This window comes from Salvelinus fontinalis, chromosome 7 (genome assembly GCF_029448725.1).
Source record: "Salvelinus fontinalis isolate EN_2023a chromosome 7, ASM2944872v1, whole genome shotgun sequence".
Classification (NCBI taxonomy): domain Eukaryota; kingdom Metazoa; phylum Chordata; class Actinopteri; order Salmoniformes; family Salmonidae; genus Salvelinus; species Salvelinus fontinalis.
The window spans coordinates 11796576-11810906 of NC_074671.1; the positions used below are offsets into that span (position 1 = coordinate 11796576).

General features: G+C 48.3%; 1 protein-coding gene across 8 annotated transcripts in view; it reads left to right on the forward strand.

The window, feature by feature from the left end:
• The window catches only part of LOC129858976 (RAB11-binding protein RELCH homolog), a 139039-nt gene that overhangs the window by 50193 nt on the left and 74515 nt on the right, over positions 1 to 14331 (forward strand). For 6 of the 8 annotated variants that reach the window (XR_008760114.1, XM_055928251.1, XM_055928253.1 and 3 more), the window contains 8 exons: positions 7666 to 7737; positions 7904 to 8044; positions 8170 to 8334; positions 8492 to 8639; positions 11578 to 11734; positions 13763 to 13886; positions 13995 to 14043; positions 14295 to 14331. The exon at positions 14295 to 14331 is cut by the window's right edge and continues 43 nt beyond it. Coding sequence is in view for 7 of the 8 variants with exons in the window: in XM_055928251.1 (XP_055784226.1) it covers positions 7666 to 7737; positions 7904 to 8044; positions 8170 to 8334; positions 8492 to 8639; positions 11578 to 11734; positions 13763 to 13886; positions 13995 to 14043; positions 14295 to 14331 (893 nt within the window). In the remaining variant the exon portion in view is untranslated. The remainder of the gene's footprint in view (positions 1 to 7665; positions 7738 to 7903; positions 8045 to 8169; positions 8335 to 8491; positions 8640 to 11577; positions 11735 to 13762; positions 13887 to 13994; positions 14044 to 14294) is intronic. The other 2 variants (XM_055928255.1, XM_055928252.1) reach the window with 2 other exon arrangements.

The following is a 14331-nucleotide window of genomic DNA, read 5'->3' on the forward strand; positions in this document are numbered from 1 at the left end:
TGTGTCATGCCAGGGGATGGTCTGTGTTAATATAGCACTGTGTCATGCCAGGGGATGGTCTGTGTTAATATAGTACTGTGTCATGCCAGGGGATGGTCTGTGTTAATATAGCACTGTGCCAGGGGATGGTCTGTGTTAATATAGCACTGTGCCATGCCACGGGATGGTCTGTGTTAATATAGCACTGTGCCATGCCAGGGGATGGTCTGTGTTAATATAGCACTGTGCCATGCCAGGTGATGGTCTATGTTAATATAGCACTGTGCCAGGGGATGGTCTGGTTAATATAGCACTGTGCCATGCCAGGGGATGGTCTGTGTTAATATAGCACTGTGCCAGGGGATGGTCTGGTTAATATAGCACTGTGCCAGGGGATGGTCTGTGTTGATATAGCACTGTGTGTCATGCCAGGGGATGGTCTGGTTAATATAGCACTGTGCCATGCCAGGGGATGGTCTGTTAATATAGCACTGTGCCAGGGGATGGTCTGGTTAATATAGCACTGTGCCAGGGGATGTTCTGTGTTAATATAGCACTGTGTCATGCCAGGGGATGGTCTGGTTAATATAGCACTGTGTCATGTCAGGGGATGGTCTGGTTAATATAGCACTGTGTCTTGCCAGGGGATGGTCTGTGTTAATATAGCACTGTGTCATGCCAGGGGATGGTCTGATTAATATAGCACTGTGTCATGCCAGGGGATGGTCTGGTTAATATAGCACTGTGCCATGCCAGGGGATGGTCTGGTTAATATAGCACTGTGTCGTGCCAGGGGATGGTCTGTGTTAATATAGCACTGTGCCATGCCAGGGGATGGTCTGTTAATATAGCACTGTGTCATGCCAGGGGATGGTCTGTGTTAATATAGCACTGTGTCATGCCAGGGGATGGTCTGTGTTAATATAGCACTGTGTCATGCCATGGGATGGTCTGGTTAATATAGCACTGTGTCATGCCAGGGGATGGTCTGGTTAATATAGCACTGTGCCATGCCAGGGGATGGTCTGTTAATATAGCACTGTGTCATGCCAGGGGATGGTCTGTGTTAATATAGCACTGTGTCATGCCAGGGGATGGTCTGGTTAATATAGCACTGTGTCATGCCAGGGGATGGTCTGTGTTAATATAGCACCATGCCAGGGGATGGTCTGGTTAATATAGCACTGTGCCATGCCAGGGGATGGTCTGTGTTAATATAGCACTGTGCCATGCCAGGGGTTGGTCTGTGTTAATATAGCACTGCGCCATGCCAGGGGATGGTCTGGTTAATATAGCACTGTGTCATGCCAGGGGATGGTCTGTGTTAATATAGCACTGTGTCATGCCAGGGGATGGTCTGTGTTAATATAGCACCATGCCAGGGGATGGTCTGTGTTAATATAGCACTGTGCCATGCCAGGGGATGGTCTGTGTTAATATAGCACTGTACCAGGGGATGGTCTGTGTTAATATAGCACTGTGCCATGCCAGGGGATGGTCTGGTTAATATAGCACTGTCATGCCAGGGGATGGTCTGGTTAATATAGCACTGTGTCATGCCAGGGGATGGTCTGGTTAATATAGCACTGTGTCATGCCAGGGGATGGTCTGGTTAATATAGCACTGTACCAGGGGATGGTATGTGTTAATATAGCACTGTGCCATGCCAGGGGATGGTCTGTGTTAATATAGCACTGTGCCATGCCAGGGGATGGTCTGTGTTAATATAGCACTGTGCCATGCCAGGGGATGGTCTGTGTTAATATAGCACTGTGCCATGCCAGGGGATGGTCTGTGTTAATATAGCACTGTGCCATGCCAGGGGATGGTCTGGTTAATATAGCACTGTGCCATGCCAGGGGATGGTCTGGTTAATATAGCACTGTGCCATGCCAGGGGATGGTCTGTGTTAATATAGCACTGTGCCATGCCAGGGGATGGTCTGGTTAATATAGCACTGTGTCATGCCAGGGGATGGTCTGGTTAATTTAGCACTGTGCCATTCCAGGGGATGGTCTGGTTAATATAGCACTGTGTCATGCCAGGGGATGGTCTGGTTAATATAGCACTGTGTCATGCCAGGGGATGGTCTGTGTTAATATAGCACTGTGCCAGGGGAGGGTCTGTGTTAATATAGCACTGCGCCATGCCAGGGGATGGTCTGGTTAATATAGCATTGTCATGCCAGGGGATGGTCTGGTTAATATAGCACTGTACCAGGGGATGGTCTGTGTTAATATAGCACTGCGCCATGCCAGGGGATGGTCTGGTTAATATAGCACTGTGTCATGCCAGGGGATGGTCTGGTTAATATAGCACTGTACCAGGGGATGGTCTGGTTAATATAGCACTGTGCCATGCCAGGGGATGGTCTGGTTAATATAGCACTGTACCAGGGGATGGTCTGGTTAATATAGCACTGTGTCATGCCAGGGGATGGTCTGGTTAATATAGCACTGTACCAGGGGATGGTCTGGTTAATATAGCACTGTGTCATGCCAGGGGATGGTCTGGTTAATATAGCACTGTACCAGGGGATGGTCTGGTTAATATAGCACTGTGTCATGCCAGGGGATGGTCTGGTTAATATAGCACTGTACCAGGGGATGGTCTGGTTAATATAGCACTGTGTCATGTGTTAATATAGCACTGTGCCAGGGGATGGTCTGTGTTAATATAGCACTGTACCAGGGGATGGTCTGTGTTAATATAGCACTGCGCCATGCCAGGGGATGGTCTGGTTAATATAGCACTGTGTCATGCCAGGGGATGGTCTGGTTAATATAGCACTGTGTCATGCCAGGGGATGGTCTGGTTAATATAGCACTGTGTCATGCCAGGGGATGGTCTGGTTAATATAGCACTGTACCAGGGGATGGTCTGTGTTAATATAGCACTGTGCCAGGGGATGGTCTGTGTTAATATAGCACTGTACCAGGGGATGGTCTGTGTTAATATAGCACTGTGCCAGGGGATGGTCTGTGTTAATATAGCACTGTACCAGGGGATGGTCTGTGTTGAAAATGAAGTTGCTTATGTTCCCCTCTTTTTAGCAGTCAGCAAATATTGTCCTTGAGGAGCTTGTTTTTGTACTTATTTGTGTAGTGTTATTTGTAATGTCCATGGGGTACTGTGATGACATCTGCCCAGGGATACGCCATGGAGCAGGGGGCTTCACAGGCCTTGATTCTGGGAGGCTGTGGAACTCTGCTGCCGTTGTTAGGCTCAAGAGATTTCACAAATCTCCTTTCACACTTCAGTGCTAATTGAAGTTGCAGCCAGGTCAGTTCTGTCCTAGCAGCTTGGTAGCTTAGTAGCCCATTTACTTTGCTTTATATAAGAAAATGACCTAGAGATTACTGAATATTACTCACTTCAGTCTTGTGTTGACGGTATTTCCAGGTTCCGCTGTGTTTCTTCTGCAGGTTTTGGTTTGTTAAAGTTTTTTCTTGATAATCCTTGGTAGTGATAGTCCATTCAGGTAATTTTGTCCAAAATCACAGTTTTAGTTATGGAATTTTGATTTGATGTAGAGGGTAGAATCCTATATGTCCTTGTGGGGGGGAAAAAAATCAAGGTTTATCTACATTTATCCAACTCTAATTCTATATTTTGCAGAAGAACTCGTAGCTCATGACCTCTCGCTGTCTCTATTGGCATGATGTAACAATGTACATATTGCCAAAGCTTACTTTGGATATTTACAATATGAAAATAATAAGAATCAAAATTGACAACAATAATAACCAAGTGTCAAAAGAACCATACATTCAACAATAACAATAAGCAGACAGTAGAGGACATGTGCAGGTTGATTGGTCAGTCAGACACTGTCCCTCAACATATGGCAGGCAGCAATGTAGTGCGCTGCCAACCCACAGCTCTCTGCGTCCTCCCCCAACAGGACGGGTAGCCTACTCTCATCAGAGAGGTCTTTGAAACCTTGAATAAGGGTTTCAAATTTGTGGAAATGACACTACCTAATTGTTTTATATTTTTTACATTTTATCAGGAAATGCAGCTCTGTCTCAGGTTCTGCTGTTGGGCAGTGGTTGCACAGCCTTTCCTCTACAGGGAGCCAGGTTTTCCTGTGTCTACCCTTCTCAATGGGAAGGCTGTGCTCACTGAGCCTGTACTTTGTCAAGGTTTTTCTAAGGTTTTGATCAGTTACCATGGTCAAATAGTTAGCCACCGTGTACTGTCAATTTAGGGCCAGATAGCACTGCATTTTGCTTTGTGCTTGTGTTTCCCAATAAGCAATGTAGTTTTGTTTTGACTGTGTTGTAATTTGGTTTATTCTGATTGATTGGATGTTCTGGTCCTGTGTGTAAGTAGAACAGGTTTGTGTACTCAGCCCCAGGACCAGCTGGATGAGGGGACTCTTTTCTTTGCTCAGCTCTTGTCATTGCAGGGCTTGGTAATGATATGAGAGGGGGTCATTGTATTTTAGATGTTTCCAAAACTTAATTGCTCTTTTTTGAGTTTGTATTATTAGTGGATATTGGCCTAATTCTGCCCTGCATGCACCGTTTGTAGTTTTCCTCTGGACATGTAGGAGAATCTTACAGAACTCTGCATGCAGGGTTTCAATGGGGTGTTTGTCCCATTTGGTGAAACCTTGTTTTGCAAGTGGACCCCAAAGGTATTTCAATTCGAATTCGTTTTTTAATGGCGTAGAATGCCCTGCTTGCTTTCTCTCTCAGTTCATTCACTGCCTCATTAAGGTGTCCAGTTGAGCTTATTTTTAAACCTAAGTAATTGTAGTGTGTGCAGAACTCTATATATTGTACCAATTGAGAACTTTGGTCTTATTCCCTGAGATCTGGGTCTTCTCTGGAAATAATTTTAGTTTTTGGGGGGTTTTCTGCCAGGGCCCAGGTCTGGCAGTACTGCTCTAGCAGGTCCAGGCTCTGCTGTAGGCCATGTGCTGTGGGTAACAGCAGGCATAGGTCATCTGCGAAGAGTAGGCATTTAACCTCTGAATTGTGGAGCCGAACACCAGGGGCTGAGGATTTTTCTAGAATACTGGCCAATTCGTTGATGTAAATATTGAAGAGTGCAGGGCTTAGATTGCAACCCTGGCGAAGGCCCCACCCCTGGTTGAAGAATTCTGTTATTTTCTTGCCAATTTTAATGCTGCATGTATTGCCAGTATACATTGATTTGATTAAGTCATAGGTTTTACCCCCTACACAACTTTCAATAACTTTGTAGAACAGTCCTGTATGCCAAATAGAATCAAATGCTTTTTGTGTTGATGGACTCCTCAATTAGTGTCAGCTGCTTGCTGTTGTACTGTGCTTTTTTGGTTCTGAGTACGTTTATAGAGTTTTAAATTCTCACAGTAATGAAGGCATAATTCACCATTATTTGGGCCTCTGTGCTTTTGGTCGGATAGTGTTCTAATTTTTTTTTTTTTTTAAATAATTTTACAGTCTGCCACAGACCAGTGGTCTTTTTTGCGATGTTTTTTGTCAATTTCAGTTGTGCTTCTTTTGCCATTTGCCTGAATATATAGTTGATGTTTTTTACTGCTAGATTGATGCCTTCTTTACTGTGAGTGAATGTGGTGTCCAGAAAGTTATCTAAGAGTGTCTGGATATTTTGGTTGCTTTCTGGTATTCTTCTGTGCTGTTTTGGGCCCATCTGTATGAATTTCTGATAAGTACAGCTTACTGGGCTGTGAATGTGTGGTTGTTTCCATGTCTGTTCTTTTGAGGAACAACGTAATTTGGCTGTGATCAGACAGTCTCTGACAGTCTCTGTCTCGCTGTCTCTCTGTCTCTCTCTTTTGTTTGTCTCTCTCTCTGTCTCTCTCTTTGTCTGTCTCTCTCAATTCAATTCAAGGGGCTTTATTGGCATGGGAAACATGTGTTAACATTGCCAAAGCAAGTGAGGTAGATAATATACAAAAGTGAAATAAACAATCAAAATGAACAGTCAATATTACACATACAGAAGTTTCAAAAGAATAAAGACATTACAAATGTCATATTATGTACATATACAGTGTTGTAACAATGTACAAATGGTTAAAGTACGCAAGGGAAAATAAATAAGCACGAATATGGGTTGTATTTACAATGGTGTTGGTTCTTCACTGGTTGCCCTTTTCTTGTGGCAACAGGTCACAAATCTTGCTGTTGTGATGTCACGCTGGTATTTCACCCAGTAGATATGGGAGTTTATCAAAATTGGGTTTGTTTTCTAATTCTTTGTGGATCTGTGTAATCTGAGGGAAATATTTGTCTCTATGGTCATACATCGGGCAGGAGGTTAGGAAGTGCAACTCAGTTTCCACCTCATTTTGTGGGCAGTGTGCACATAGCCTGTCTTTTCTTGAGTGCCATCTGCCTACTGTGGCCTTTCTCAATAGCAAGGCTATGCTCACTTAGTCTGTACATAGTCATAGCTTTCCTTAAGTTTGGGTCAGTCACAGTGGTCAGGTATTCTGCCACTGTGTACTCTCTGTTTAGAGCTAAATAGCATTCTAGTTTGCTCTGTTTTTTGTAAATTTTTTCCAATGTGTCAAGTAATTATCTTTTTGTTTTCTCTTGATTTGGTTGGGTCTAATTGTGCTGCTGTCCAGGGGTTCTGTGGGGTGTGTTTGTTAACAGAGCCCCAGGACCAGCTTGCTTAGGGGACTCTTCTCCAGGTTCATCTCTCTGTAGGTGATGGCTTTGTTATGGAAGGTTTGGGAATCGCTTCCTTTTAGGTGGGTGTAGAATTTAACGGCTCTTTTCTGGATTTTGATAATTAGTGGGTATCGGCTTAATTCTACTCTGCATGCATTATTTGGTGTTTTACGTTGTACACGGAGAATATTTTTGCAGAATTCTGCATGCAGAGTCTGAATTTGGTGTTTGTCCCATTTTGTGAAATCTTGGTTGGTGAGCGGACCCCAGACCTCACAACCATAAAGGGCAATGGGTTCTATAACTGACTCAAGTATTTTTAGCCAGACCCTAATTGGTATATTGAATTTTATGTTCCTTTTGATGGCATAGAATGCCTTGTCTCTCAGATCGTTCACAGCTTTGTGGAAGTTACCTGTGGCGCTGATGTTTAGGCCGAGGTATGTGTAGTTTTTTGTGTGTTCTTGGGCAACTGTGTCTAGATGGAATTTGTATTTGTGGTCCTGGCAACTGGAACTTTTTTGGAGCACCATTATTTTTGTCTTACTGAGATTTACAGTCAGGGCCCAGGTCTGGCAGCATCTGTTCAGAAGATCTAGGTGCTGCTGTAGGCCCTCCTTGGTTGGTGACAGAAGCACCAGATCATCAGCAAACAGTAGACATTTGACTTCAGATTCTAGTAGGGTGATGCCGGGTGCTGCAGACTGTTCTAGTGCCATCGCCAATTCGTTGATATATATGTTGAAGAGGGTGGGACTTACGCTGCATCCCTGTCTCAACCCACGGCTCTGTGGGAAGAAATGTGTGTTTTTTGCATATTTTAACTGTACACTGCCTATTTTAACCACACACGTGTTGTTTGTGTACATGGATTTTATAATGTCGTATGTTTTACCCCCAAAACCACTTTCCATCCATGTGTATAGCAGACCCAAATTGAGTCGAAGGCTTTTTTGAAATCAACATAGCATGAGAAGACTGACTTTGTTTTGGTTTGTTTGTTTGTCAACTCTCTGTCTCTCTCTGTCTCTGTCTCTCTCTCTTTCCCCAGATCAACCATAAGTATTCAGAGAGAAGGTTGTTGGTAGCAGAGGCCTGTGGAGCCTTAGCACCTTACCTGCCTGTAAGACTCACAAACACGATCTGTCTCTCTTTGTCACATACATACACACACACACACACCGGTACTTAAACTGATGTTATCACACAGTTTATCTGCCTGTTAGACACACACACACACGTGTAGCTGAGTGTGTGTGTTCTCTCTGCCTATGTGTGTGTGTTAACAGAAGGAGATACGTATTTCCCTGGTGTTGTCCATGCTGCAGCAGATGCTGGCTGAAGACAAGGCAGACATGGTCAGAGAGGCTGTGGTCAAAAGCCTCGCTATCATCATGGGATACATCGACGACCCTGACAAGTACTCCCAGGTGTGTGTGTGTGTGTGTGTGTGTGTCCGTGCGTTAGAAAAAGGCTTTTATGACCGGACTTGTGTTTAGTTAAATTACCGGTGGTCTTGTTATAGTGACTGTGGTTGTGTTCATGTTGCGGTCAGGGTTTTGAGTTGATGTTGTTGTCCCTCGGTGACCCATCCGAGAGGGTGGTCAGTGCTATCCACCAGGTGTTCATCCCAGCATTCGCTGCCTGGACCACAGAGCTGGGAATCCTCCAGACCACTCTCTTCCCCTCTCTGCTGGCCCGCATAGAGAAACTACTGAAGGTAGGTAGACCCACAGGACTTTGGTTATTTGACATGTCTAAGAAAAAATGTGCTTTTGATCTCAATGGATCAATAAGGTTGATCAGTCTAGATGGAGAAGCTCTAACTCTCCTCTGTCTGTCTCTCTCTCTCTCTACCCCCCCCCCCCCCCCCCAAGCAGGGTGAACATGGTCTTGATGAACACAAGCTCCACATGTTCCTGTCGGCCCTCCAGTCTCTCATCCCTCCTCTGTTCTCTGTGGTGATCCAGAACGCTCCCTTCACACACAGAGTTAACCTGCAAGGAGACATTCCCCCCATAGAGGGTAGGAAACACTGAGTTAACCTGCAAGGAGATATTCCCCCCCATAGAGGGTAGGAAACACACAGAGTTAACCTGCAAGGAGATATTCCCCCCCATAGAGGGTAGGAAACACAGAGTTAACCTGCAAGGAGACTTCCCCCCATCGAGGGTAGGAAACACACAGGCTCACCCTGCAAGGAGACATTCCCCCCATAGAGGGTAGGAAACACACAGAGTTAACCTTCAGGGAGACATCCCCCCCAATAGAGGGTAGGAAACACAGAGTTAACCTGCAAGGAGACATTCCCCCCCATAGAGGGTAGAAAACACACAGGCTCACCCTGCAGGGAGACATCCCCCCCATCGAGGGTAGGAACACACAGGCTCACCCTGCAGGGAGACATCCCCCCCATAGAGGGTAGGAAACACACAGGCTCACCCTACAGGGAGACATCCCCCCCATCGAGGGTAGGAAACACACAGGCTCACCCTGCAGGGAGACATCCCCCCCATCGAGGGTAGGAAACACTCAGGCTCACCCTGCAGGGAGACATCCCCCCCATCGAGGGTAGGAAACACTCAGGCTCACCCTGCAGGGAGACATCCCCCCTATAGAGGGTAGGAAACACTCAGGCTCACCCTGCAGGGAGACATCCCCCCCCATAGAGGGTAGGAAACACAGAGTTAACCTGCAAGGAGACATTCCCCCCCATAGAGGGTAGAAAACAGAGTTAACCTGTAAGGAGACATTCCCCCCATAGAGGGTAGGAAACACAGAGTTAACCTGCAAGGAGACACCCCCCCCCCCCCCCCCATAGAGGGTAGGAAACACAGAGTTAACCTGCAAGGAGACATTCCCCCCATAGAGGGTAGGAAACAGAGTTAACCTGCAAGGAGACACCCCCCCCCATAGAGGGTAGGAAACACACAGAGTTAACCTGCAAGGAGACATTCCCCCCATAGAGGGTAGGAAACACACAGGCTCACCCTGCAGGGAGACATCCCCCCCATCGAGGGTAGGAACACACAGGCTCACCCTGCAGGGAGACATCCCCCCCATAGAGGGTAGGAAACACTCAGGCTCACCCTGCAGGGAGACATCCCCCCCATCGAGGGTAGGAAACACACAGGCTCACCCTGCAAGGAGACATCCCCCCCCATCGAGGGTAGGAAACACACAGGCTCACCCTGCAAGGAGACATCCCCCCCATCGAGGGTAGGAAACACACAGGCTCACCCTGCAGGGAGACATCCCCCCCATCGAGGGTAGGAAACACACAGGCTCACCCTGCAGGGAGACATCCCCCCCATTGAGGGTAGGAAACACTCAGGCTCACCCTGCAGGGAGACACCCCCCCCATCGAGGGTAGGAAAAACTCAGGCTCACCCTGCAGGGAAACATCCCCCCCATCGAGGGTAGGAACGCACAGGCTCACCCTGCAGGGAGACATCCCCCCCTATAGAGGGTAGGAAACACACAGGCTCACCCTGCAGGGAGACATCCCCCCCCATCGAGGGTAGGAAAAACTCAGGCTCACCCTGCAGGGAAACATCCCCCCCATCGAGGGTAGGAAAAACTCAGGCTCACCCTGCAGGGAAACATCCCCCCCATCGAGGGTAGGAACGCACAGGCTCACCCTGCAGGGAGACATCCCCCCCTATAGAGGGTAGGAAACACACAGGCTCACCCTGCAGGGAGACATCCCCCCCATAGAGGGTAGGAAACACACAGGCTCACCCTGCAGGGAGACATCCCCCCCATCGAGGGTAGGAAACACTCAGGCTCACCCTGCAGGGAGACATCCCCCCCATAGAGGGTAGGAAACACACAGGCTCACCCTGCAGGGAGACATCCCCCCCATCGAGGGTAGGAAACACTCAGGCTCACCCTGCAGGGAGACATCCCCCCCATCGAGGGTAGGAAACACTCAGGCTCACCCTGCAGGGAGACATCCCCCCCCCATCGAGGGTAGGAAACACTCAGGCTCACCCTGCAGGGAGACATCCCCCCCATCGAGGGTAGGAAACACTCAGGCTCACCCTGCAGGGAGACATCCCCCCTATAGAGGGTAGGAAACACTCAGGCTCACCCTGCAGGGAGACATCCCCCCCCATAGAGGGTAGGAAACACACAGAGTTAACCTGCAAGGAGACATTCCCCCCATAGAGGGTAGGAAACACTCAGGCTCACCCTGCAGGGAGACATCCCCCCCCATCGAGGGTAGGTAACACTCAGGCTCACCCTGCAGGGAGACATCCCCCCTATAGAGGGTAGGAAACACTCAGGCTCACCCTGCAGGGAGACATCCCCCCCATAGAGGGTAGGAAACACACAGGCTCACCCTGCAGGGAGACATCCCCCCCCATAGAGGGTAGGAAACACACAGCGTTAACCTGCAGGGAGACATTCCCCCCATAGAGGGTAGGAAACACACAGAGTTAACCTATAGGGAGACATCCCCCCCAATAGAGGGTAGGAAACACACAGGCTCACCCTGCAGGGAGACATCCCCCCCATCGAGGGTAGGAACACACAGGCTCACCCTGCAGGGACACATCCCCCCCATCGAGGGTAGGAAACACACAGGCTCACCCTGCAGGGACACATCCCCCCCATCGAGGGTAGGAAACACACAGGCTCACCGTGCAGGGAGACATCCCCCCCATCGAGGGTAGGAAACACTCAGGCTCACCCTGCAGGGAGACATCCCCCCCATCGAGGGTAGGAAACACTCAGGCTCACCCTGCAGGGAGACATCCCCCCCATCGAGGGTAGGAAACACTCAGGCTCACCCTGCAGGGAAACATCCCCCCCATAGAGGGTATGAAACACACAGGAAGTTGGAAGCCAGTAACCTTTCTATGTTCTGACTACCATATTCTCCCAAAATCTCTAGTATTTTGCTTCCCTGACCTTTAACCCCTGACCCCTAACCTATGACTCCTGTTTGACCCCTCAGTGACGCGGTTCCCTCGGCCAGCGTCTCCTCTTCAGGATGTAGCGACTGTCGTGGGCAGCCGGGAGATGCTGGGCGGCCTCCTCATCCTCTATGATTACCAGCTAGAACATGAGGGCACTACGGGCTGGGACAGTATGCTGTGGGTGGTCAATCAACTGTGAGTGGTCTATACACTACACACACATGTACACTGAGTGGACAAAACATTAGGAACACACCAGATCTTTCCAAGACAGACTGACCAGGTGAAAGGCAAAAGGTTTGCTGTGTCTGTCAGCGTAGTGTCCAGAGCATGGAGGCGCTACCAGGAGACAGGCCAGTACATCAGGAGACGTGGAGGAGGCCGTAGGAGGGCAACAACCCAGCAGCAGGACCGCTACCTCCGCCTTTGTGCAAGGAGGAGCACTGCCAGAGCCCTGCAAAATGACCTCCAGCAGGCCACAAATGTGCATGTGTCTGCTCAAACGGTCAGAAACAGACTCCATGAGGGTGGTATGAGGGCCCGACGTCCACAGGTGGGGGTTGTGCTTACAGCCCAACACCGTGCAGGACGTTTCGCATTTGCCAGAGAACACCAAGATTGGCAAATTCGCCACTGGCGCCCTGTGCTCTTCACAGATGAAAGCAGGTTCACACTGAGCACATGAGCACATGTGACAGACGTGACAGAGTCTGGAGACGCCGTGGAGAACGTTCTGCTGCCTGCAACATCCTCCAGCATGACCGGTTTGGCGATGGGTCAGTCATGGTGTGGCATTTCTTTGTGGGGCCGCACAGCCCTCCATGTGCTCGCCAGAGGTAGCCTGACTGCCATTAGGTACCGAGATGAGATCCTCAGACCCCTTGTGAGACCATATGCTGACACATGCACATTTGTGGCCTGCTGGAGGTCATTTTGCAGGGCTCTGGCAGTGCACCTCCTTGCACTAAGGCGGAGGTACCGGTCCTGCTGCTGGGTTGTTGCCCTCCTACGGCCTCCTCCACGTCTCCTGATGTACTGGCCTGTCTCCTGGTAGCGCCTGCATGCTCTGGACACTACGCTGACAGACACAGCAAACCTTTTTGCCACAGTTCGCATTGATGTGCCATCCTGGATGAACTGCACTACCTGAGCCACTTGTGTGGGTTGTAGACTCCGTCTCATGCTACCACTAGAGTGAGAGCACCGCCAGCATTAAAAAGTGACCAAAACATCAGCCAGGAAGCATAGGAACTGAGAAGTGGTCTGTGGTCACCACCTGCAGAATCACTCCTGTTTTGGGGGGTGTCTTGCTAATTGCCTATAATTTCCACCTTTTGTCTATTCCATTTGCACAACAGCATGTGAAATGTATTGTCAATCAGTGTTGCTTCCTAAGTGGACAGTTTGATTTCACAGAAGTGTGATTGACTTTGAGTTACATTGTGTTGTTTAAGTGTTCCCTTTATTTTTTTGAGCAGTGTATATATATTTCAGCCACACCTGTTGCTTACAGGTATATAATTGATATATTTCAGCCACACCTGTTGCTTACAGGTATATAATTGAGCACACCGCCATGCAATCTCCATAGACAAACATTAGCAGTAGAATGGCCTTACTGAAGACCTCAGTGACTTTCAACGTCACACCGTCATAGGATGCCACCTTTCCCACAAGTCAGTTCATCAAATGTCTGCCCTGCTAGAGCTGCCCTGGTCAACTGTAAGTTATTGTTAAGTGGAAACATCTAGGAGCAACAATGGCTTAGCCACAAAGTGGTAGGCCACACAAGCACACAGAACGGGACCGCCGAGTGCTGAAGCACGTAGTTTGTAAATATCATCTGTCCTCGGTTGCAACTCTCACTACCGAGTTCCAAACTTCGTCTTGAAGCAACGTCAGCACAAGTGCTGTTCATCGGGAGCTTCATTAAATGGTTTCCATTTGCCCGACCTCACAAATGCTCTTGTGACTGAATGGAAGCAAGTCCCCGCAGCAATGTTCCAACATCTAGTGGAGGCTGTTAGGGGGGCTGCAAAGGGGGGACCAACTCCATATTAATGCACATGATTTCAGAATAAGATGTTTGACGAGCAGGTGTCCACATACTTTTGGTCATGTAGTGTATATACAAACAGACACACACACACACACACACACACACACAGATACACACATGTATGCTCGCACGCACACATAATCCTGACCCTCTCCTCTCTCCAGTCTTCCCCAGCTGATAGAGATAGTAGGTCGTATTACTGTAACCTCCACTACGTGTGTCCATGAGTTCTCACGTTTCTTCTGGAGACTCTGCCGCACGTTTGGCAAGATCTTCACTAACACTAAGGTAAGAATGTGCACTGGTCTGCTGTTGGCCTCGTGCTGGACACAATCTGCACTTTTCGATTCATTTCATAGGTGCTGACTATAGCGGGGTGTCCTCTCTCTCGTTCAGGTAAAACCACAGTTCCAGGAGATCCTACGGCTCTCTGAAGAGAATGTTGGTAAGTGGAAGACACACACACACCTTTCGTAAACAATCTGTTTTATTGGGATTAGTAGGATTGGGTGTTTCCCTGTCTCTCCTCATCCTCTGAATATTTCAGAAGTTTAAACGGGCGTGTGGTCCCGATACCTCTGCCGTGGTCTTGTGTGCATGCCAACTATTCTCTGTTTCATAAACTTACTGAAGTGGAAATAAGTTACATGGTCGTATGTCACTTTCTCTTTCTCCAGTGTTTGTTCTCTCTCCTAGATGCTTTAACCGGGAATGCTGTCCTGATCAAGGCTAC